The sequence below is a fragment of the Barbatula barbatula genome, assembly GCF_947034865.1.
Source record: "Barbatula barbatula genome assembly, chromosome: 18".
In the NCBI taxonomy this organism is placed as follows: domain Eukaryota; kingdom Metazoa; phylum Chordata; class Actinopteri; order Cypriniformes; family Nemacheilidae; genus Barbatula; species Barbatula barbatula.
The window spans coordinates 8,969,764-8,994,616 of record NC_136781.1 but is presented as its reverse complement, the minus strand read 5'-3'; the positions used below and the strand labels follow the sequence as shown (position 1 = coordinate 8,994,616).

The following is a 24,853-nucleotide window of genomic DNA, read 5'->3' as shown; positions in this document are numbered from 1 at the left end:
CAGCTTCTGTGCACAACACGGAGGAAATATACATGCATGTGATTAATATAACATCATATGGCATGCTCATGTGATGCGTTGCATGTGTGTGTGTTGCAAATGTTCACTGTCATCCTGGTGTGAAATAAAATTAGAACATGATATTAAAGACATGAGGGGAGTCATTTGTTTGTTTGTTTTTTGGTGCATTTATAAAGTCACATATTATTTGAAAGATCTGCAATTAAGGATGGAAGGGTCATTATAATCTGCAATGGTAATGATGATGATTTGACTCATTTGGAAAATCAAGAGAAGTTCTCAGACCTCAACTGACATTTACAAAATGGAATAAAACACAATTTATAAACATTTTCCTTAAACCAGTATTTAGATCATTTTATTATTTTAAGGAAAAGAGGATTTTCTTGTTATAGTACTTTAGCCAAGTGTAATACATTACACATAACATTAATTACACCTGTTTAAGAGATTTATAAACTTAATTTTTTACCTTAAATCAAGCATTAGCAGATTACATATCCTGCATAATTGGTACATCTGGGACGCCATTTGTATTGGAATGGGGTCCTAATAACGCCTGTACTAAAATGTTTAATACTGTTCTGCGTAATGCCCCATTACTTCAAACACTGGTTTCACAGCAGCCAACAATTTTAAAGATATGTCACCATGTCATGTCAGAACACTGACAGATTTAAACTCTACTACCACCATTAAGTTCTAAAATTATTGCAAAGACTGACCTGCTTTCTTAGTTTCATTCTAAGAATAACATTTAGATTGGGAGGGATGCAGCTGCTACCGAAAGTATTCAACGGTCCCTTCACACAGGAAACTCTCTTGCGTTACATTATTCTTGAAATTGTTGGTCATATGGATGTCAAATTTTCTTATGTCATGATAACACTTTTAACTAAAAGCCGTGTAAAGTGTAAAATGATACTAAAGTTCAATGTTGTAAAAGACGCTCCAAGGTCCCTGCATTCTATCCCACAACACTCTAGCTGTTTTTGAAGGCTGGGCTCTTTAATCTACTCCAAAAAAAGATTGTTTGTCCTCTGACAATAACAATTTGCCTTATGTGTTGATACTGCTATGCCATGTTTAACATTCCTGTCCTGAGTGCCTATATAACAGTGTTTCACAACGGAGGCATAAATGACCAAATGTAGACTAACAATTTACACTTATACAGTAAAATGTTGTTATATGAGGATAATGAACGCATTCTGTGTTCACACTCTCATCATTATCACTCAAGGCAACACATATATTTGCACGGTGAAAACTAATAATATACAGATGATCCACCAGAAGATTATAGCATATTAATTGACCAGGCCAAACTACATCGATTTAGCAGAAAACAAATATCTGAGTTTTCATCTTATCAGCAGATAAGTATATTAATTCCAAATTTTCAGAGAATTTCAAGTAAACCTTTTTAAAATATACCAAATCTCATTCGTTATCATTTATTTATAAACCACTAAGCAGTCGTGTATAAGAAGCATTATAATATTCAAAGAATCATATATTATGCAGCTGACATATGAAAAACATTACATTACATTTACAGAAAACTGCCTTTCACTGATTGTCACGTGTCAGCGAGGCTATCCACAGGCACGTAAACAGCTAACGTTACACCCCGGTCACCGATGATGATGCTTTTCTGGGAAGGTGGCGGGAGAGAGACGTTAGCGCCTGTCGCCAAGTGTGTGTGCTGTTCGTATGTGCATGTGTTAAAGTGTGATGCATAGAGTAGGCAGTATGTACGGGCTGGGTTTTGGAGGGGGGAGTCCAGAGTTAATGAGCGATACTTTAACACCCGAACCCCCTTCTGGCTAATCATGTTTCTGTCTGGAATAAACACGCGAGTCAGAACAGCCCTCCTCCTCCAACTCTCACATACACGCATCCTCCCTGTTTTGCGCTGCAGGCCCATATGAAAAAATACACAACAGATGGCTTAACGGCCTCTACAAGGGCATCTAGCCGTCTACATGCAGTTAGTTGGCAGTGTGATGCATCGCGCGAAATGTGTTCGGGTGTGCGTACTTTCAGATTCTTGCAGCGAACGCTACCGTGTCCCGCTCGATAGTAGCGCTAGCTGCCGTGTTGCCATGGAAACCGGCTTTAGCTGTTACCAAGAGGCAACGCATGCACACATACGTGCTTTCGTCGAGCACAGAATAAATCAAATCAAACGCCACAGCGTTTAATGGATATTTACATGGATTACACAAATATTTACAAGCTTACACGGGTGTCTGTCACCTAACGGCCAAGATTGTATTATTTACATAAGCCTCCTTAACTATAAGCAAATAAATGGAATATAATGCGTGTTTGAAACTGCAGTTGCGACTTGTTCCTTATTTTACGGTTGATCTTAAAAACAGAGTTAGCTACTATGTTGAATTAATACCAAAGCACCGGGATTTTAGCAATGAGGTTAAACTTCTCAGGGTCACACCTCATTTAATTTTATTCCACAAAAGGGAAATTTAGTTTTTTTAAATGTCTGTTTTGAGCATAAAACAATATGAACATTTCATTGGAAGGAGGTTGATAAAAAGAAAGAGCGTGAGAGAGACTAAAAAGTTGGTTTCTGGGCACATTCATGAAAAGCGGTATGCTTGCTTTAGATATCCATGGCAACCTTATGCAATGAATTGAGTCTGAGATTCATGGTAACAACAGAAAGACGCTTTATGTATTGACAGTGGCAGTGGCCGTGTGAGTGTCTGTGTGTTTGTGATGGAAATGAAAAGAAACAGTGTGACAGTGTGTGTGTGTGGGTATAAGGGAGAGAGAAACAGGGTAAAGAGAGGCTAAAGGGGGTAAACAGGGACTCGGGCAGCTTGCCTGAATCCTGCCCTGTTTCGCTGTGAGCTTGCTAAATTAACTTCTAATTTGTAGTGGGCCATGGGGGAAGTAGGAAGAAGACGTGGTTTGCATTGTTTAAAACAAGACACAGGCATGTTAATACAGAGACAACAATAGGCCATGGGAGCTGCTGGGGTTAACTGATAAATGCTAGATTTATAGTTACAGACGTTTTTACTGCACTTCCAAAGAGACCAATTAAATTGTATTTGTAGCTACAGTTAGATGAAAGGTTTTGGGATGGTGTTCTAAATCTGTGTGTTTTTCCTGAATACAAATGAAGTATTTTGGATAATTTACAATACGCAGTTTTTAATACATATGTATAAATTGGCGACCTGAACTATAAAAAAGGTCAAACATATATCATAAAAATCATGAGATTCATGCAGTAAATTCAGAATCTAAGTTACAATGCTTTTAAACTTGGTATACATCGTTTAAACTTAAGAAAGTATATATTATGTAGAAACAATTGAAGTGGCTGTACGCTGATTTATTTGTTGCATAGACATGTTAGTTTATTTCAAGAATGAATCCTTGGGCTGATTCTAGAACCTTGTATTGTGACATAAACCTCTTGTAGAACACAACATTTTTTAAACAGATCACAATAGCTGAACATCGTTGATAGACATCTTTCTGCAAGAGTCTCCAGTCCTCCTCATCATCACTTAATTTGTTCAATAACAATAAATTTGTAGTTATGTTAACAATGCTTTTGTGACTACCATCTATGAAACCCAAGATAAATACATTTGATAAATGAGGTATGTTGGCTTACACGTAAGGCCCAGGCACTTAACAAACCACACGACTGGAGTTTATCTGAAGTTCTGGCTCACTCTGGTGAGCTAAAAGTGGAGCCAATCGGAGCGCCTGTTCTCCAAGAGTGGGCTTAACATTGAATCGATCTATCAAGAAGCCAAAGAAAAAATATGTCAGGCTTACCTTTTACTATATACAATTGTAATATATACAGTGCAATACATCTATCCGTCCAAAATATACCTTAAACTCTACAGTAATAGTTCTTTCACATGACACAAATATCTCTTTCAACACATGATGTAACAGTGAGCAATGACTCACTTGGGTCTTGGTTTCTCTCCTCTTTTCTCTGTTCTATGTGTCTGTGTATGATGGTCAGGGCTTTACGTTGGTTGGCCATGATGTTTGGTTCAGCTATAACCTCACTGAGACACATGTTGTTTTTTACGGCGACTGAAGCTGTGGCTCGAGCCACCATAGGTAACTGTTCCTGATAGGCCTTATCTGTGAATTCTTGCTCCACCCTCTGGATGGTTTGGATCCTACAGGAAACATAAAACAAAGGAGAGCAGGTGAGCTTAACCTCATTGGAAATGATGTACCTGACTGGAAATTATACACATGTTTTTTACATGGCATTATTTTCAATCGTGGATAGTGTTAAGGACAGAATGCAAACTAGGATTCAGGGCATGCGTTACAGCCCCCATTCAACAATGAATGAAGCAATTACTTTTTATGTGCTTGTACGTACACAGAAATAGTTTACACAGCCTAAAAATGTTTTCAAAATAACTCCATGTATGATCTGTATTTGCTCAGCTGTTTAAGGCATGCATGCATGCACTATATGCTTACCTTCTGTTGGTCAGGATGCTGTAAATGTCCTGCACAAGGAGCTCTGCAGCACCAGGTTTACAGTGGATTGTGCCGTCTATGACTTCTTTCGACAGACCAATGCAATACTTCACAAAAAACTTCAAAAAGCAAATGTCTCATTACAGAAAGTGGTTCTTTATTGTACCTGTGAGAAATCTTGGCCTACTCATAATAGACATATTAAAATAAATTACAAAGATACTATTCAAATACATTTTTCATGTAATTTGGTCGAGTATCTGACTCACTTTGTCAATCTGGGACCAGTTTGATTGCTTGGTGGCCAGTGACGCTCCATTGCCATACGAGTGCATGTGAAAGTCCTTTGGGAAGTACCAAGAAAATATTTCTGCCACTAGATATCCATTGGAAAAGTCTCTTTGAGTTTATGACATAAGCAAAGAATGGTTAGTGTTTGTTGAAGGAACATTTAACCCAAAAATGAAAGTTCACGTGTCATGATTTACTCCCCCTCAGGTTGTTCCAAACCTATATCAATTTATTTGTTCGGTTGAACACAAAGCAAGTTATTTGGAAGAATGTTAGCAACTTCAGTTCTGGGACACCATTGACTATTGGTTCTGTTCAACACAAAATAAGATATTTTGAGGAATTTAGGAAAGCAAACAGTTCTGGGGCAAGTAAATTATTCCTACTGGTAGTCAATGATGACTGTCAGCTGCTAACATTCTTCTAAATATCTTTGTGTTCAACCGAACAAAGACAACTATTTGTCTAAGTTTGGAACAACTAGTGTAACCAATTCATGGCAGAAGTTTCATTTTTGGGTGAACTGTCCGTTTAACCACGTTGCTCACAACTTCATCATTGACAAAAAACGCATTGTTCACCAATAGATGTATTAAATGTTTTCATGTCAATACATTTCATTCTAATCTAAATGCCATTATTAAATAAGGATTGAATTGCAATCGTTATACGACAACGTGACTCTTCTGGTATATAAGGCTACTGCGTTTTACAAATAAAAGTATAATTTAGTTACATCCAAGTTTAAATGTATTAAGATCCACTGCTTTAGGGTTTCAAAACAAAGCCGCCGTTATCTTCTTATCCGACTCACCTGCGCACGTTTTTAGGAGAAATCGATAAATCAAGACTTTGCAGCCATTTTAACACCTCTCTTGGTAGACCAGCCTTCTTGGGCGACTGTGAATAGGCCATTTCTAGGTGCTATTTACGACCGACACGCTATTTGTTCGGTGAGAGGACAAAACATCTTACGCCTCATTGTTTACTGTTGCGTGGTAACGTGAACACGGGAGTACTGGAGTTTATCTTCTGCCACCCGCTGGTCACTCAGTGTAGTACACCTTTACAGCCTCACTGCTTATTTTCTCCTGGCAACTCTCAGCAAAAGTACACGAAGGCACATATGACTACAAAATATGTTTTTTATGTTTTTTTTTCACAGATTAAAACAGTATGTATCAAAACGTTCTTACCTTTGTGTAAAATGTGATTTTTGGGACCTGCACTATATGGGAGATAGCTGTTCTTGATCTGAAATGCTATGTTACAGTAGGCTACATAATATACAATATGTAAATAAGTCTAACTTAGTGTTATAGAATCTATTCTTTGCTGTTCAAATAAATAGCCTATGAGATCTATAGCTTTAGAATGAATGACTAGTTAAGCGGTACAAGTCACAAGTTTATTGTATCATGTTTAGTTATAGGTTATACTAAATTTAAGTTAAGAAGTTATACTTCCTTCCGACCTTTGGTATACAGAAACTTATTATTAACAAACCAGGCCCCAGAAAAAGATATTGATTATATAGATTATAATTTGATTTTATAGATTATATTTAAGTCAAACCAAACATCAAAATATAGACAGCCGGTGGGGGCAATGACATCATTTATATTGAAGAAAGTCCTTCATTGCTTTAGGGAGGGGCAAATGTGGTATAAAATGTAGTCGGGAACGCCCCAAACTCTCCCTGATTTGCTGACGAGACAGCTGATGCAAAGAACGGGGAGTAGCTGTTGAAGAAACACAAAAGATCAAATCCAATGGAGAAAAATGTGTAAACGTTTAAACGTTATGAAATTAAAGTGATTACAATACTTCTAAACCGAACCAGTGATAGAAAGTTTTAAAAAATACCTTCACAAGTAGATACAACTTACCTTCATAATTCAACAGGAAGCCCTCTGTTAAACTCCCTGGAGGTGCAACCTCTACGGGCCGTTTATACTCCAGGTTACGTGCATTTATATCTGCCCCGTATTCCAGCAGGAGCTTCACTATGCTTACACAGTCTTTCTGGGCAGCTGCATGAAGAGGTGTCTCCATATTTGTGCCTCTTTGCACATTTGCACCTATGGTGTGATTATGACAAATGTAGTATCATAATAATATACTGTAGCGTATTCACACTTTAAGTGTGAACCTGATATAAAAATGTAAAAACCTAGGTGAAAAATATAAAAGCCTATTATAGTTGCAGGACTCACATTAGTTAAACGTTTTAGTGCTCTGGATATGATACCGTATCACTGTTTCTCAACATGCTAGTTGTGTGAATTTTGGGACATGAATACCTCCATCAAGCAGCTTGTGGGCACATACGAATTCCCTACATCGACAAGCGCTGTATAGAGGGGTGCCCATGTGGGGAATTTCATAATCTACATCCACACCCCACTCGACCAGCACCTCCAAACACTTGCTGTGGCCTTTTGCATGACACCACAAAACATAAACATCATTAGACATAATTCAAGTGTCTGTCACCAAGTGATAGATATGATATTGGTTGTGTGAAACCCTGGTCCCCAAGAGCCAGTCCTTTACCCACCTCTGCTGACTGTCTCATGGATGGGTGAAGGCTGGCATATAGCCAGGGCCTGTGGTCTAGCATCGCTCTGCAAGAGAAGCTCTAGACATGGCAGACTGCCAGCTGAACAGGCATTAAACAATGGAGTCATACCATCAATAGTTGTCACATTGACCTGAGCAAACAGACATAAATAACAGAAGCAGCATGAGAAGACATTACGAACAAAATAACTGAATATATATATATATACTTAATTCTCTTTTATCTGGTGTTTTGCTGTTTAAGCTATTGTTTTATTTAACCCACTTAATCTTATAACCCAAGAACATTGGTAACTAAATATATTTTAATAAAAATGAATATTTAATTTTATAACAAAAAAAATCCGATGTAACATAGCAGGTATACTGCATAAATAACATTCAGTATTCTTTACTGTATAAAATGACACTAATCTAAGTAAAACAAGCATTAGCCAATGCTACTTGAATCCTGTCAAATGAAAATGTTACCAATCAGCCCTACAGAGACTAACGTTGGCTCCGGCATCTATCAGGGCTCTGGCACAGGCAACATGGCTCCCTATGCACGCCTCATGAAGAGGGCTAATGTGGTCTATTGTCAGCACATTCACACTGTGACCCTGAGGACAGATTAAAAGATATGAGTATTGCATTACAATGTGCAGGGCTGTTCAGTTCCAGATGGTGGCAGTAGTGCCCTTTTACAAGTGTGAATGATGGATTGCAGTTCTTGTAATGCACATAATGTGTATTACATTTTTAATCCTGTAGAGTGCATGTGACTATATATAATAACATGACATTGCACAGCAATCACATGTTATTTAAACAGGCATATTACCTGAGCAATGAGGGTCTTGAGGGCCAGCAGTCGTCCTTGGCTGGCTGCATCGTGAAGAGGCGATCGATCAGCCCATGATCCTAAAGAAAAGGGGAAAAGTGATTCACTAAAGAGGAATCTGATATTTGAGCCGTTTGAAATGAGAGCACCATCCTATGGATGCAAACACTTGGATGTAAAAGTCAGACACTATAGAGAAAATGCTTTTATTTTAAGTTACTACCATAGATAGAAATCACAGTGGTATAGTCAAAAGTGCTCCAGTACTTAATTCTTTTGAATTCTTCAAAATATCTTATTTTGTGTTTAACAGAACAAACAAATTTATAAAGAAATTTTCCATGGTACCACATAAATTGTTTACATTTGAATGCTGAATTCTAAATATGTCACATGGATTTTGTCAACCTTTCCTTGTTTTGAAAATACCATTTTATTTCCGGACTTTAAATCCAAGATTTTCAATTTGATCTTAGACTGTGGACACCACCGCATTTAAAAAATAATTACAGTAAATGATAATATACACACCTGAGTCGATATCCAGTATAACCGCTGATGCATTCCACACCTCCCTTCATCTCTCACTCAACTACACTAATGTATATTATGCTGCTGACATAGAGCATAAAACTAAACCTCAAACTAACTGTACTTTATGAGACCTATCTATCTCTGCAACAAAGCTAAAACCCACTACTCATTGCCAATATGCTTAGTGTTTGACACAACCATCTTCTCAACATCCATAAGACCTCTGATGTGACTGCTTCACACATCATTCTTTTACTTCCCTTCTTTGGTTTCACATTCAAGAACAATTAATTCAAGAACACAGCTCACTTCTGCACTCTGGATATTGTAAATCGGCCCACGTACACACAAAACATATCAAAGCACCAACCTTGGCTGGTTAACCAGCTCAGCAAGACTTCCACTTTTGACAGAGCTTGCGTCCCTTCAGGAAAATGTTTTCTCCTTATATCATTCTCTTCAAAACATATTTTACAAAGAGTTACTGAGGCTGTCTGCTCTTTTCATCTGCTTTGCCCTACTTTAGTTGCTTGGTAAATGCCAGACTATGGCAATCCCCTGTGACTATCCCTTGACTCTGTTACCTGGTCCCTGATCTTAAACCCAGAGAAACAGTTTTCTGAGATGCTCTGTGAAACAACTTGTTAATACCAAAAGCCCTCTCTGCTGTTTACTGCTGCCTGCTCAGCATCCTGCAGACAACCGTCTGGCTGTACAGACTTTTGCTAGACCAAAGATGACAGGGTTTTTATTTAATCAAAGAGTGCATGGGGGGAGTGCTGGAATCAGATGCCATGGCCTCAATTCTATTTATACAACACTGTAAACTGCAGTCTGGCAGCCATGAGCCGTAAAATGCTTAGTGAAATGTTACATGATTAAATGGTCAGGGTCCGGGGGACTGGTCATGTGTTCTTACCCTTCATGAGCATACAAATGCAAATCCTAACAACATGCCTTGGAATACAGAGATGATGCCATTCGAAAGGGTGTTTGACATTTATACAAATCACAAGTGAACTACTCCCTGCTGTGGATATGACACAACTGGCAGGCCCTTAACACATGCTGTGACAACTGCTATATATAAATCAAATCACAGAGTGCCATAAAACCATTAATGATACTGTTGCTAATCCACCGCAAACAGGTCAACATGTAAAAAATGTATACAAAAAAGTAAACTTCTGGATGACTTACCATAACCTTGACCATTACTATAGAAGTCAGCTGAAATTCGGGCAGCCTCCCTGCGGTTGCCTCTGATGATGTAGAAGTGCGTTAGTAAGTTAAGGGTAATTCTGACAAATAGTTTGAAGCAGAAGAGGGCCAGGATGGTGAGGTAAACATTGGACAGCTGTGCTGCAAATGGTCTGTATTCCTCAGTGGTCTCTGTCATGGCTGGCTGTGTTTGAAAGGTTTTGGGCAGGATATACACACAGATTGTGTTTGCCACCCCAACAGCACCCCCTATAAACTCGGGCCTGTACTGCAGCTCAAATGAAATTTGAGGCAAGATTTTACCTTGATTGTGAGAACCTTACACCACAAGTAGGCTGGATTTTCACATGTTGTATGAAGATGGAAGGAATTAAATACTGTAATAAAAACGATTGTGTTTTATTAAATATGAATATTAATTAAATTATTGTATTAATAGTACATTAATTCAAACTATTAAATAAAAAATTGTGACATAGTTTAAAGTTTTGTTCTCCTGACGATTTGTTAAAATGCATCAAATGGATATAAAATAAAAACAGAAAAAATAATAAAGCTTTTTATGAAACATTGCATTTTAGTTTAGTCCACCAGAAGTTCTCTGCAAGCTCAAGTTACAAACAGCATGGCATAATATTTTTTTTATCAAATGTGAACAGAGCAACATCAATGTCATTACACTGATATAGAAATAATAATGACTGCTATAGCTATTCTTGTATTTTCATTTTAGAAGCCACAATGTCTCCGAACCACTGTAAACCCTGCAGTTTCTCTTTGTTACCAATAAATAAAATGAGGTGGAAAATGTAAAAAAAATATCCTCAAATACAAGAACTACTACTTTGATGAAATTGTCAAGAAACCAGTCAAAAAATCGATGAAATTGTCAGAAACCAGTCAAAAAAGCGAATCAAGTAAAAAGTAACTTCTTGAAAATGTACTCAAAGTAAAAGCACTTAAAAGCGGGAGGTGGACCTCTCCTGTTTAGTGCAACACCAACAATAGTCATAGTGCCTAATTTAATATATATTAAAACGGGTTACAAGTGCACTGCAAAAAATAAATAAATTATTGCCTTGTTTTGCAGAAATATCACAGAATCCTATAGCAGAAATATTAACGAAACAATTCTTTAGTCAAAAGATATTTTCTTCAGAAGCTAAATTAAGCCTTAAAAACATTGCATGCCTTATTTTCTTAATAAATAATCAATGGACTGCAAAATTTCAGCGGTGAAACCACTTATAAATGGTTCCACGTTAGTACGCAATGAGAGTGATGATTGACCGTTGTAATCTGATCGTTACCATGGCAACATTTTTGCCGTTGATCGCAGTTTACCAGAATTGATCGGGCAGATAAACACACAAATATAATTGTTCATGTTAAGTAAATCGCAAAAAAAGACGGTACAGAAAAACGCGCATTCTATTGCAATGGGATTGTATCTGTAGGGGAAGTTGCTTTACCCTACTGTGACGTCGTTTCCGATTTTTGTGAAAAGGCGTATTGTTTGAAAAAAACTGTTTTATTGGAGTTAACATTAGCAGTTAACGCAACTCTCTCGCTCAATGGCTCTGGACTGACCTACAAAAAGCCTAATTTCCGCTCAATGCGCATGCGCACGATTCTGGTGGATACTTTGGTCTACACTCCAGTTCAGTAGGTGGCGGTAATGCATCTTAACGTTGGATGCCACCCGCCATAAAACAATAAAGAAGCATGCGCATGCGTAAACTCTAAATCAATGGCGGGTTTCTTGAATCACCCTATGGCGCGAAAACCGACCATCAAAGATAAACTAAGCTAACTTATTTGATCCGATGCTCAGAGGCTTTTAGAAAAAGATCATCATGGTCGAGGGTCCGGGTTGCACTTTAAATGGAGAGAAGATTCGTGCAAAAGTTCAAAAGGGACAGAAAGTCGTAGACATACGCGGAAATGAAACAAATACACCAGTAAGTAACGTAGACAGTTCAAGGTGATGCGATAGCAGTTCTGTTATATAAAGCGGGATCATCAATGTGCTATAATGTCTTCTGTATCATAAATGTTTACTCGTTTTATCTCTGTTTAGTCAGCTGACAGACAGAATTGTTTTCAGAGCATTTTGGGCTGCGAGTTCTCAGGAGTGGAGACATTGGGCAAAGAGATGTTCATGTATTTTGGCTGTAGAGCTCTAAGGTGAGTAAAGTCTTCAGTCGACTTTCTGCTGTAAATCATCATTTCAGTTGGTGATTGTGGTTTGTTATGATCAAACGATGTCATTTGTCCACATGAAAACAGATCGAACTGAAAAACTTTCAAGAGCTCTGCTTGATAAGATAGACAAGCTTTTGCTTTTCAATGACAGTTTGGAAAGTCTTTGATGAAGGCAACTGCAAGACTAGAATGATGTAAACGATGATGTAAATTATATACTTTTCAATTATTATATATTACAATACAAAGATGTGTGTTGATGTGATGTATTTCCATTGCATAAAAGCAAATCCTAGACAATTCAAAGATTTGACTTGCAAAAGTTTTAGAAATTTGTAAAATATTTAAAAACAGAAATATTTGAATAGATTTTTAGTTCATGTTCTCTGTATTACTTTATCTAGATCTTACTATTTTTATAATGTGGCGAATATTATGCACTAGCTATTGCATGGATTGGTATACAAATCAAAATTTGCCCAAGATTATCACTACAAAATAAAACATTTCCTCCTTATTGAGTAATTACAAAAGACTGAATAAGAATGAATTGTTTAAACTTTTGAAACTCCTATTTGCAATGTGTTTTGCTTTAGGTTGCATTTTGGCATGAATGGTTCCTTGAGGATAAATCCCTCAGAAAGAAAGGATATGAAAGGAAAACTACCAGCGCTGGTTGTTCAATTTAGCAGTGATGTTGTCTGTTTCTTTGACACAACTGCAGAAATCAGGTAAAAATTCTTCCAATAGGTATAAGCATTAAACCCCGAATTTAATCCTGGATTAGATTACATCTTCATTCAAAGATTGTCACAGTCAAGCACTTTATCCTAATTTACATCTGATATGTCAGTTTATTAAGTGCAGTTCTTAACCGTCATAACTCTTGAGTGATCCAGACAGCTCAAGCTCTTTTTCAGCTTTACCCTGAGCCTTCAGTGATTCTGACCATTCTGGGAAATTTAATTCTGGCTTTCCTAGATCCACAGATAACTGTAAGCAGAAAGTGACAGCCATGGAGGGTCTAGATGTCTGTTCATCCAAGTTTAGTTTCTCTCGGGCGGTGGAGGCTGTAAAGAGAGAGAGTGCGAGAATGCTCTGTGATGTGCTTTTGGATCAAGCTGTCCTTCCTGGTGTAGGAAACATAATTAAAAATGAAGCTCTTTTCGATGGTGGTCTTAACCCTGCTGTCAAGGTGCCTTTGCTTTTTTAAGTCAGAGACTAGCAATGCAAAATAATTCATTTGGATGTATTAAAACCATATTTGGTTTGAAATGCTATTTTCTTACAAAATCTATGTGCTTTTATAGGTCAATCAATTGACCACTGAACAGATTCATCATCTTGTGAAGATGACACGAGATTTCACACTCCTGTTTTATAAGGTACTTTATCTAGTGTTCAAAGTAAAAATATATGAAGTATCAAAATATGAGATGAAAGACACAAAATAGACAAAATTAAAAATGTACTCGGCATATCAGGAAATATGGGTTTTATTTGGCCTTTAATATCCCAAAAAATGCATAGCAAAAAGCTTGCAGGAAACAAGTATACATTAACTACAATTCTATCTGTTGTTATCTGTTAGGATCTGTTGTTTCTCTTGTGTATTAATATTTTGCTGCCATTCTGGGCCTTTACTCTGTAAGCTTTGTTCATGTGTGTTATTTCTCGCCAAGCCTCCTTAAATTCTTATCAAATCTCATATGTTGTACTTAAAGTGTAAACTAAAGCTAAGTTCATAAACATTGCTAAAGACTAGTCCCAGACTAAAATGAAAGTTTGAGCTTAAAATATGTCATTGCCATTGTTTTGTCTCAAGATGCACACCAGTAATGTTTTTTTCAATGGCATTTTCATAAAAGTGTATTAAAATGCTAATTTAACTAAGGCATAGTCCTGGCTTAAGTTAAGACTTGTCTGTGAAACAGGGCCGATGTTTTTAATATATCTTTGAATAAAGTTAATATGTAAATTTTCAATGGAGACATCACTTTTGGCGACGATTCTGTATTTTATTAACTTTAATTTATATTATATGTTATGTCGAAGGTCAAAAGCTGTATTTTCGAGGCAATTTTCAGTACATTACAAAATGAAGAGAACTGTAGAAAATAGAAAGAAAATTGCTAGTGAACAATGGCCATTTCAAGCTCTGATTATATTTTCTTTCCATTTCTCCTCTAAAAAAGGCTTTGAAACAAAGTTAGCAAATGCTGGAAGGGTTTTGAGATTTGTGCTCAAGCCTGTTACATCATATATGTTACTTTTTCCCTGCACACATCCAGTGTAGAAAGAATGGGTCCCCACTTTACAAGCATTACAAAGTGTACAAACGTCCACATTGTGGCCAATGCAGTGGAACCGTCACTGTCTGTCGACTGGGAGACAATGGCAGGATGACATACTTCTGTCAACGTTGTCAGTCAGGTGATCCAAGTGAAGTTAACATCAGGTGAGCTACACACTATCTGACATACACACTTACAGATGGAGATCTAAACTGTCTTGTTTTCCAATTTGACAGTAAACTCCCGACTCGTAACAGTTTGATTGGATGGGCGTATCAGGGTGAATCGAGCAGCGACGATCATGTGGCAAAGAGAGAGGAAGAGGAATGGACATGTTCCCTTTGTACTCTAATCAACCTCCCGAGCTGCAAATCCTGTGAAGCTTGTATGAGCCCCAGACCGGAAGGTAATTTTCCGACACAGACGCAACTACAGACTTCCAAATGTAGGTCACTGTTGCCGAACAGATGTTATCCAATCCCAATCTAACAAACACTTAATAATTTTTTCGTAGTATCTAAAGATCCCCCAAAGCAGACCCATTCACCCATGAGTCGAGACCTGATCCGCTACCCTTGCAACAATTTCAGCAAACCCCTGCAGGAAGTAAAGATGAATCGCAGGGCTGCATTTGGGACCACCACTCTAGTTCTAACCAACCTCAGTGCAAAACCTGACTCTACTTTAAATCCTGCCATTAACCAGACAAACACTCCAGAGACAGCGAGGGTTCTGAGCCCGCTCGGCGACTGGCCGCAGAAGAGTCACAGTAATAGGAATAGTGGGATGCAGTTCGTAGGCAATGAGCGCTATAAAAGAGAAACTTCGGCAGACCACATTCAGCCTAACAAGAGAATGAGAACCACAAACGGAGCGCTTTCTGGAGGAAGCATGCAGCCCACCTGCTCTGGGAGGTAAGCCAGTTAAATTGGCCTTTAGGCTATGATAAGATGTTTTAGTAAAGTAGTGATATTTAAATCAATCTATAAAGCATAAAGAGTTTTAGGTGTAACCGATAAAAAAAAAACATGATTAAATTGGATGTAAAATTGTAAAATACTTTGGATTTTGGAATAAGAGGCTTCTTATCTTGCCAAATTTACACAGGGGCACGCAGAGTAATGATGCCTCACTTTCCGAAACCCCCTGCTGCAAAAGTCATCACCGGCCGTGTGCCCTTAGGGTGGTCAATAAGGACGGAGAGAACAAAGGCAGACAGTTTTACACCTGCTCCCTTCCCAGGGAGACTCAGTGTAACTTCTTTGAGGTAAGAAGCAGTTTTCAAGGTTCTCTGATTACTAGGGATAAATAGTTAGCTGTACAAAACACATTCATACGGTTTGTTTTCAACTATTTGATAAACTGATAAGTATAATCCCAAAATTTTTGTATAATCTTTTAAGCATGTATCAACATATTCTTGCGTAAAAAAAATGTAATTGTGATTTTTGCAACAGTGGGCAGACCTGCATTTTCCCATGTGTCATCATGGAAAGCGAACTCTTACGAAGACCGTTCTAAAACTGGGACCAAATAATGGGCGCAACTTCTACACATGCCCAGTTAAAATGGGGAAACAATGTAACTTTTTCCAGTGGGCTGAGAACGGCCCAGGCATCTCCAATCTGCCTGGCTGCTGAATCTACACTTTTAACTAAATGTATTAAAATAATACAAATGAAAAAGTGTGTGCATTGTACAGTAATACATTTTTAATTAAATAAATGGATTGAAATTCTTTAAAAAAATTAATTGACCAATTTTTTATTTTTGTTTCATGTAAAAAAGGGGGTAGATCTAACAACAGTTTAATCTATTTTTTTTAAAGTGCATAAAAAGCTTGCTCATAAGACACACATCAATCAATAAAAATCAACAGACAGAAATTATATATGTGAACAAAAATCAGGATGTGTATCGTTAAAAACAGTCCACTTTTTCCAGTCGAGGTTTGTTTGTCTGCGAGTTGAACACCATGAAGGAGAACTGACTGAACTCAGGCAGCTTGTTGCAAGCAGCACCTTTGGACAAAAGTCTTAAATGATCATCTTTTATTCATATTCAGAGTGTGTATACAAAATAATCAATAAATATACATTATCTTACCATATCCACCAGTAGTATTGGCACAAATAACAGCTCCAAAAAAATTTGGGTAGTGCTTCTGGATTCTAGAGATGGCTGTTTTGCAGGCAATGGTGGGTTCAGTTCCAGATCTCATTAATTCAACAGCTAAAAAACTGAATAAAAATTAACATTAGGAATGTAAATATAAAATGAAGAACTATAGCAAGTATAAAAACGAGGTTTGACAAATTAAATTAAGGCAGCTCATAGCATTTAGTTTGTTGATGCTATAAAATAATTAATAATCTCACAAGAAGGGTGATTACCTAGGGAGGAAACGCATCATGATGTCTCCATCGCCAGTGGCGGCAGCTCCTCCCGCTGTGCTATCTGCATAAGCTCCAGCTCCAGCCACTGGTGAATCACCCACACGTCTATGCAGATCAACATGCATACAGGACACAAAAAATATGATGCCGTTTCTACACCAGACGTGACATGACAAACGGCTTGTTCTAATGCACTGCATCCAGTGTGGACAAATGTTTGAATTATGTAATTATAGTGCCCGTCCGTTGTAGACACAGTGTGACCGTACTATACAAAAGGAAACCAAATCTATTTTGCTTACTTACCCAGGTATCTTATGATTCGCTCCATTGGTTGATGTTGCAGCAGCTGCCTGTCCATTTTTACCAATCACAACCATTCCTAATCCAAAGAAATTTGGACAGTGTCACTTCACTTAATATATCTAATAATAGATCTTATACAACCATGAGGTTTTTTTTGTTGCAATGTTTAGTGTGTTGTGACTACACAACAAATGTAAACAAATGAGCTAAAGATTTTCTATTGTTGTATTTTTAAATTTACAATAAACAGACACTTATGTTAACAGGAACATTACCAATTGTATCATGAGCACTAGGGTCAATTTTTCCTTTTTGATGTTTTGGCCTCCATAGCCTTGTTTTGGGTTTGTATGGGCCACAATATTTGGTAGGGTCTGGAAAAACACTCTGAAAATGAAAATAAGATAATTCATGTCACTCTGATATGAATATTGTGGAAACAAAACAGAAAACTAAGTTGTGTTTTATGACTTGAAGGTTTTAAAGATCTGTTTTTCATATCAGTCCTTGATTTGTCTTATCCACCTTAAGGTTTTTAAAAGATTTGATTAACTTGAACAACAACCGATACACAGTTTCATATGCTTGGGTATGAAAATACACAAAAAGAAATGTTTTTTAGAGTTTTGTTTCTAGCATTTCCATAGGGCTTTGACTGTGCCAGTATCAGAATGTTGGAATCAACTGTTGGATTCTTTATAAAGCTCCCAATGCATTATTCATTGTGGCTATGTTTCACTTTGCATATTGTCCTCACAGTGATTACACCAATATCCTTTCTGAATATCACTGTACAGGACTTTGTAAACATCCATAAAGCACAAGACGTTCTGGTTCTAACCGTAACACTGAATGTTTTTTATACTTTATTTACAAAGAATCTTTCAAAGGTGTTTGGTACATTTGAAGTATACGAAAACGTTATCTGCCACGGATCTGCTTCTAAACCCATGTTTGATGTTTCAAAAGCTGCTTAGGAACTTAAAAGCTAAACCCCGGGGTGATGATTACACTGGAGTTCTGGTTTTGGGCAAAAAAAAAACTCACCTTTCTATAGTTTGGTTGACAATTGTGCTGCAACCACTGAGAGAAAATAGTTATTGATTTGTTAGTGGACAAGTCTTCAGATTTAAAGCCCATGTTTTCAGCAAAGATTGAGGCTGTATGAAAAAAATGAAAAAAGAAAATGTGTTTTTTTTTAGTTCTGTTCAACTTCATATCGCAACTAAATCACATACAGAGCTGGTTTTAAATAAACATTAGTTTTGAGAGAAGCAAAATTGGGAGCAGTGGGAGGCTGACTCAGCTTTTTCATTGTTTGTGAATATTACACATGCAGTAAGGCAGCCTTGCATTAAGAAAGAGTAACTTTAATACTACATAATTCCTTTTGATTAAGATAACAGATGGAATCAATGGAGTTGGCCTACTTTTATGATCTATAGCAGAAGCAGAATGTAAAGTGCTCTCGACTATAAACTGATGTCTGTCTCATTGGGACTCCAGTGTCTACACATATTTTAGAGAAATGAATGGTTGATGAGGCCTGCAGAAAATGCTGATTCCAAACCTGAATGACTTGCTTCTGCGGAACATGAAAATTTGATATCTGAAGAACATTCTCAACAAACATCCGACATTGAATTAATTGTATAAGTGCAAAACCACAGAGACATCAAGATATATTCCACAGAAGAAAGTCATGAACATGTTTTAATAAGGGTGAATGAATGATGATATTTATATTTCTGAGTGAACTATGACATTGCCAGATAGACCCAGGGACTTGTTCAAGCCATATTCTAGCCCTACAATCGAGATTTGTAATAACAGGCAATTATTTCAATCTATAACTGTCTGCTTTTGGTGGGCCTGTGCCCACCGTTACTTCGGTGTTGCTTTCCTGTCAGCTTACCCCAGTATTTTCCTTTGAACACTTCCCGGTCGCTTCCACGGAAATACCATCCATTGCATTTTATATTTTTACTTTTTCACAATTTGTGAATTCTTGAGCGTATGTGTGACAATATGTGTATAGTCCTTGTACCTGATTCGCCCACTAAGAAAGTGTGCTCTGTGTATTCCATTACTGCTCGAGCGACACCCACAGCATTTTTAACCCTGCGCAGGTTTCCCACTGCCCCCACTTCCATCGTTTCTCTAAACGTAAGATGTTCCGAGGGGAAACAAAACTGTTAATATTTCACAAAAACAATTCTTCAGTTTGTGTCGGATATCAAATGATTGAATGCACATTAATTATATCCTCGCTGAATTGAAGAGAGTGCGGTACCCATTCATGATCATAGCGTCCAATGTAGTCTCTCCGCGCTCGTCAGGGTGGTCGCCAAACCCAATGCTTCCGTCACACTGCTCTAGCTCACACTGCGCGCAGCCCCTCTCCGCCGCATCCACCACCGAGCCTCCTTTCTGCAGTGAGCTCCAGGCTACAGAGAGACAAACCCACTTTAGATTAAAGTCTGCACGGACATGCCTTTGAGGATCAACCGAATGAAATAACACCGAGGCAGAGGCGCGCGGGTCGATCAGCCAGAGAAATAGTATTTCTTTTATTACCTGCGCTAGTTGCATCTTCAAAATGCCAAGTATTGATCACCAAAGGCAGAGCAGATTGAGTTAGAGGTAGCAAACAAATGATGCTAAATATTTTCAGCATAATGGTATACTCGAATTCATTTCCTTCAATAAGCAAATCCTCCATCCATACTTAAAGTTTACAAACTGTCATGTGGCATTTATGCACTTCCGTGTTTTGTCACGTGATTTCGGGTTACGTTTGTGGGTGTATTTAAAGGAACAGCGCGGCTATTCATAATTTTCAGAAAATTCATTCTTTTTTTCTGGTTGTTCAAACATATTTTAGACGTTAATTTTGCAGTCAAAATAAAGTAACAAAGAGGCTAAAAACAATTGTGTTTGGTAAATAGAAGAATAGTTTAGTTGTTTTAGTAGCTCTTTCTAAAGTGCACTCGGATCAACGAAATCTGTTAAACTAAGATGCAAACATGTCTTACCCTCCAAAACTGTGTGATGTATAATAGTAAAATATTTATAGGTTTATGTGAATTCTGTTGGTGTCAAGATCCTGTCGTTTTTGTCAGGAGTTTTCTAGTTCTGTGGACAGGGTCGTGACAGTACCACGTGTTTTTGCTTGTTGTGTTTGTGTGGAAGCACATGGCCTTTGTTGTCACTTTGCGCCATGTCCTCTCCAGTTTGCGTGTCTTGGCCCCGACTCCCTGTTTCCCATAATCTTCCCATTAGCGTTTAATTCCCCTACCTGCCCAGTGCAATTATCCCTTGTTAGTTTCCCCTATTTATGGCCCTCTTGTCCTGTGCTGGTTCGTTTTGACTCTTTCCCGTATGCTAGTCCGCCTTGTCCCCAAAGAAGTGAGGTGTGTTTATTTTCGTTTAGTTCTTGTTTTGCCCCCTCCTGGGAAGTGTTTTATTTAAGTATTCATTATCTACCCTTGGTGTTTATTTTCTGTTGGCCCCCTCGTGGGCTTTTTATTTAAAGACTTATGCAACTGCTGTCTGTCTATGGGTTCTCACTCCAAGTTTATGACAGGTGGTCTACAGCTTAATACAACCTTGTATTCTCTTTAGTATAATGAAACATCCTATTTTTCTTTCCTCTGTAAATGCTAAACCAGGAAGAGCAGCAATACATATAGGTTGTGACAACTTTGCTCTAACCAGAACAAGACAGCAAATATATACATTATTCATTAAAATGAATTTACAGTTTCTGCCATATTTTATTCATGGAGTTGCCCTCATACAATAATACCAGATAAAAGAGTCTGTGTGCACCAGAGGAGAGTGTTAGAGTTTAGAGGAGGGGCTGAAGGACGGCTCTGAAACAGTTATTAAAAACACTGAGGACACAGGCAGATCTAACACTACTAACTTTAAGTGACTTTACCAAAATCTTTAGGAATCTATTTCAATCAATTTCTTTATGGTTATATTGCTGCCTTTTTTTGTAAACAAGTAAGCCCTCAGAGAAGTAAACCGACTTTTCATATAGTGAACAGCAGAGTCCTATAGCATTTTAAACTTCTAATATGTCTGAACATTAAATTGAAACAATTTTCCAAAACTTTTCCAAGGGAAATGTCCCTTGACACACTGGGAACTCATGCAGCAATAAAATGATTGATTGCATTTCAACACTATAAACATCAACACAGTCATTGCTGTCTACAACACATCTTTATTTCTTTATGTATTTGACCATGACGATACATTTTCAGATTTGTCTGTGCTGCTGATTCTCCCTAAATGCTTCTGTCTGTCTTTTAGCATATACAGTAGGTTATTCTATCCCTTATTGCTATATTTATTTAATCTCCTTGGACTCACAGTCATAAGTCATAAATTATGGATGCTAAATTGCCTCTTAAAAATCAATGTTATTCTACTTTATGTACAAAAAAATAGTGTTATATAGCAGTAAAAGTCATTGGCTCGTATTCATAGGGGAACCACTAATGTGCAGAATTATTCTAGTATTGTATTTTTTCACAAATAGAAAGTTACAAATGTATTTACAAGTAGAGTTAAAAACATAATTTTAAAATTTTTCTAACGTCTAACCAAATTGCCATAAAGAATGAAAATGTGCTAGATTACTGCAGCAATCGTGTTTCTGCATTATATACAAGGTTTATCAATAACTTTCTTCCATGTTTAAACTAAGTTAAACAGATGTCTGAGGTTTTCAGTTAATAATGTCAGACTTTTATTTCAATTTTAAGTGGTGTAACATGTGGAAATTAATCAAAGAAAAATGACTGTAAAACTGGGTTTGTGAAGGGTTTACACAGCAGTCACCTGATGCATGGGGAACACTGCGATTAAATATCAATGTTTGGTGTAAGAATAAACATTCAGTGTGATAGATCTGCCATCAGAAGATCTCAGTTTTTTTAGAACAAAGGTATTGTAACTGAACATCTCTTAAAAGCGGACATGAATCTATATTTGTCTTTATTTTGCCTTAAAAAGAAACTTTATTAATTTAAAAGTAATGCCAACAACAATGCTAATTATAAAACTTGCTTGAAGTGTGACCTTTTCAACGTAATTACGTGAAGTCCTGAGCATGCTTTGCAGAACATAGCAAGGCAAGCATTTGTGATTATAAAGCATATACATATATATATATTTTTTAAATGACCGATCTTTTCGCTAGATAAGCCAATGTTCATCGTCTGATATCGTTTAAAGCCCTATGAAGCTGCACTGAAACTGTAATTTTGACCTTCAATCGTTTGGAGTCCATTGAAGTCCACTCACTATATGGAGAATAATCATGGAATGTTTTCATCAAAATCCTTCATTTCTTTTCGACTACAAAAAAATACATAAACATCTTGGATGACAACAGGGGTGAGTAAATTATCATGAAAATGTATGTTGAAAGGGAAAATCCAATTTATTTCACATGAGACTTTATATACTAAGCGACTCTATGAGTAAAGATCAAATTAAAGAATACAGGATTTTTCAGTGAACTATGCCTTGGTCTGAAAAAAGAAAAACACAAAAAATTTTCAGAAACATTTCATGCTTTAGAAAACATCCAAACTTTTACAGGTATGAACCATAACTTCACACTCACTTATTCAGAAAAAGAGAAAGCTATTCAGGAAAGTTTGGCTGTTTCTCTAGTAACAGTTCGAGTCCTTGAGCTCCTGCAGTAGCTCTACAGACTTTACGGGGCAATTCATGTGTCACCAAAGAGCTTAAGGTCAATGATGCACCAATGACGACTCTGATAATAAGAAAAAGGATGCCACATCTGTAGCTACTGTACCTTGCCTGTGCCAGCTGTCCGCTCATGGACTGATTTGTGTTTTGAACTGAAACTCAACCCTGGGGCAGCTCCATATTTTTGCCTCCTATCTTGGGAGCATTCCTGCTCGACTCCCAGCAACCACCATTAATGTAAAATGATGGCCTCTGGCAAAACTCGAGCAACCTGAAGTATGGCACTGAGTTTTCCAGCTTGCATCCATCTCTGCTGCATAAGCAACAAAAAGGAAAGAGGCCTTTAATGATGGAGGGTGAGGCACAGAAGCTGGAGATGAGTTGATTGAATTTGAACATCCTCACAAAATAATCTCCTGGAAACATTGCATCTCTTTGAGAGTAAATCAAACCCAGATGTAAACTATGAACAAATTAAATAGAGCATTCAACAACTGAATCCTATTCCTCATTATTTTGAATATTGAATCATGCTTCTATATTACTATAATCATTTTTGCATTGTTTTTGTTGTGTGTTCTTGTTTGAGACCAAATCAAATCATTTATAATATTTTTTTCATCATTTTTTTCTGCTCAACGGAACATTTAAACTATTCATGCATTATTATTAAATAAAGCATCTTAATGTTACTTACTTTCAGGTGGAAATAGGAAACATGTTTTGATTGCCCGTGACAATTCTAGCCAAGGATGAAGATTCTCAGTGTGGTCCATTAAATGTCTGGAGGTGAAAGAGGTTTCTCTAGGCAACAGGTAACATTTTTATAAATACTGCGGCACATCTTTGTTGTGGACTCTGACCATTGAAACATGATGGGCAGCAATATAAATAAAAACATATCTCTTATTTTAAAAAATGTATAAATGGATTCAATTAAATCCGGATAAAACTAAAATATTCAATTGCAATGAAGAGCCACCATGTAATTGTACTGAGAGAGATGGAAGAAGAGATAATTTTATTTCCTAATTGCAGTGTGATGTTTGATTCTAAATGACCAAACCACTTAAATAAAAAATGTTAAGTGTTCTAATAGCTCTCTAGTTACGACCGCCTATTCTTTGACCAGTTGATAGGGCTGTAGAGTCACAGCAGTACACAATAGAAATGTAATTGATGTAATCAGTGTTTCAGTCATTGCTTTTGGATTATTTTGGAAGTGAGTTGTTAATAAATTCTTCGAAATAATGCTGGACGCAACCGAGAATATTACCCCAAGATCTGTTATAGCTGGCTTTATTATTGCTTTCTCTTTTATATGGCTGGCAAACAGGATAATTTGTATGTGTAAATAATCACAGCACTGGTGTTTCTATATTTTAAGTGTAATCTATCAGAAACAGAAGAAAACACAGGGGCCTGCGGTGTTTGTCATCCCACTTGAATGGTTGACTTATTCCCCATTGCCTCGCTCTCTTCCACCTTCTGTCTGTTCAGTACAGATAAGGCTGCAGTTTTAAGGGCTCTAATATGTTGTATCTGAGGTTAAGGTTAGATATCGTACATAAAAACCTCCGTGGGCTTTGAAATGCTGTTTTATTCTTGTTGGCCTCATGTTGTCTTACTTCAAGCAGCTGCTTGCCATTCAAATGAGTTGCGAGTAGTGAAACAATTCCAAATTAATGCAAAAAATACGTTGTTTAATATGTTTTGTGATTTGTAAATCGATATTGCCTTTTCCTCCTTTTGTCTAGTTGCGCATGCAAATGCAAAAACTTTAATTGTTTTTAAATAGCCGTAATGGAACAAAATGGGTTTTTAAGGATTTATTAAACAAGTTTGAGGCACGTGTGTTCATCTAGTCCTGTCAATTACATCACGAAGATACGTACTTTAAGTGTCTTGCGTTAGTTGCACATATCCCTAGCTTAAATATATCT

General features: G+C 37.2%; 4 protein-coding genes across 5 annotated transcripts; 1 reads left to right on the top strand and 3 right to left on the bottom strand.

Annotated features, from left to right (window-relative positions):
* Window positions 1-3,376: 3,376 nt before the first annotated feature.
* On the bottom strand, window positions 3,377-5,835 carry spata4 (spermatogenesis associated 4). Its single transcript, XM_079480496.1, has 5 exons — window positions 5,630-5,835; window positions 4,794-4,923; window positions 4,525-4,643; window positions 3,988-4,208; window positions 3,377-3,809 (listed from the first exon to the last, which is right to left on the bottom strand). Exons 1-5 carry the CDS (start codon window positions 5,728-5,730, stop codon window positions 3,697-3,699), a joined length of 684 nt encoding a protein of 227 aa, XP_079336622.1. The 5' UTR covers window positions 5,731-5,835; the 3' UTR covers window positions 3,377-3,696.
* Window positions 5,836-6,204: 369 nt separating this feature from the next.
* asb5a (ankyrin repeat and SOCS box containing 5a) lies at window positions 6,205-10,158 on the bottom strand. Its single transcript, XM_079480493.1, has 7 exons — window positions 9,956-10,158; window positions 8,222-8,301; window positions 7,893-8,000; window positions 7,376-7,529; window positions 7,119-7,253; window positions 6,705-6,896; window positions 6,205-6,557 (listed from the first exon to the last, which is right to left on the bottom strand). Exons 1-7 carry the CDS (start codon window positions 10,152-10,154, stop codon window positions 6,430-6,432), a joined length of 996 nt encoding a protein of 331 aa, XP_079336619.1. The 5' UTR covers window positions 10,155-10,158; the 3' UTR covers window positions 6,205-6,429.
* Window positions 10,159-11,693: 1,535 nt separating this feature from the next.
* On the top strand, window positions 11,694-16,439 carry neil3 (nei-like DNA glycosylase 3). 2 transcript variants are annotated; one of them, XM_079480178.1, is made up of 10 exons: window positions 11,694-11,937; window positions 12,057-12,163; window positions 12,778-12,912; window positions 13,163-13,376; window positions 13,492-13,566; window positions 14,473-14,639; window positions 14,712-14,881; window positions 14,990-15,389; window positions 15,583-15,742; window positions 15,933-16,439. In XM_079480178.1, exons 1-10 carry the CDS (start codon window positions 11,833-11,835, stop codon window positions 16,113-16,115), a joined length of 1,716 nt encoding a protein of 571 aa, XP_079336304.1. In that variant the 5' UTR covers window positions 11,694-11,832; the 3' UTR covers window positions 16,116-16,439. The 2 variants fall into 2 exon arrangements, with proteins under 2 accessions (XP_079336304.1, XP_079336305.1); XM_079480179.1 differs by having other exon boundaries at window positions 11,723-11,937; window positions 12,084-12,163; window positions 15,933-16,216.
* aga (aspartylglucosaminidase) lies at window positions 16,150-19,982 on the bottom strand. The gene is made up of 9 exons (XM_079480180.1): window positions 19,755-19,982; window positions 19,471-19,624; window positions 19,225-19,337; window positions 18,225-18,337; window positions 17,453-17,564; window positions 17,178-17,253; window positions 16,869-16,976; window positions 16,582-16,715; window positions 16,150-16,496 (listed from the first exon to the last, which is right to left on the bottom strand). The coding sequence occupies exons 1-9, from the start codon at window positions 19,897-19,899 to the stop codon at window positions 16,396-16,398; spliced, it is 1,056 nt and encodes a 351-aa protein (XP_079336306.1). The 5' UTR covers window positions 19,900-19,982; the 3' UTR covers window positions 16,150-16,395.
* Between the last annotated feature and the right edge of the window lie 4,871 nt (window positions 19,983-24,853).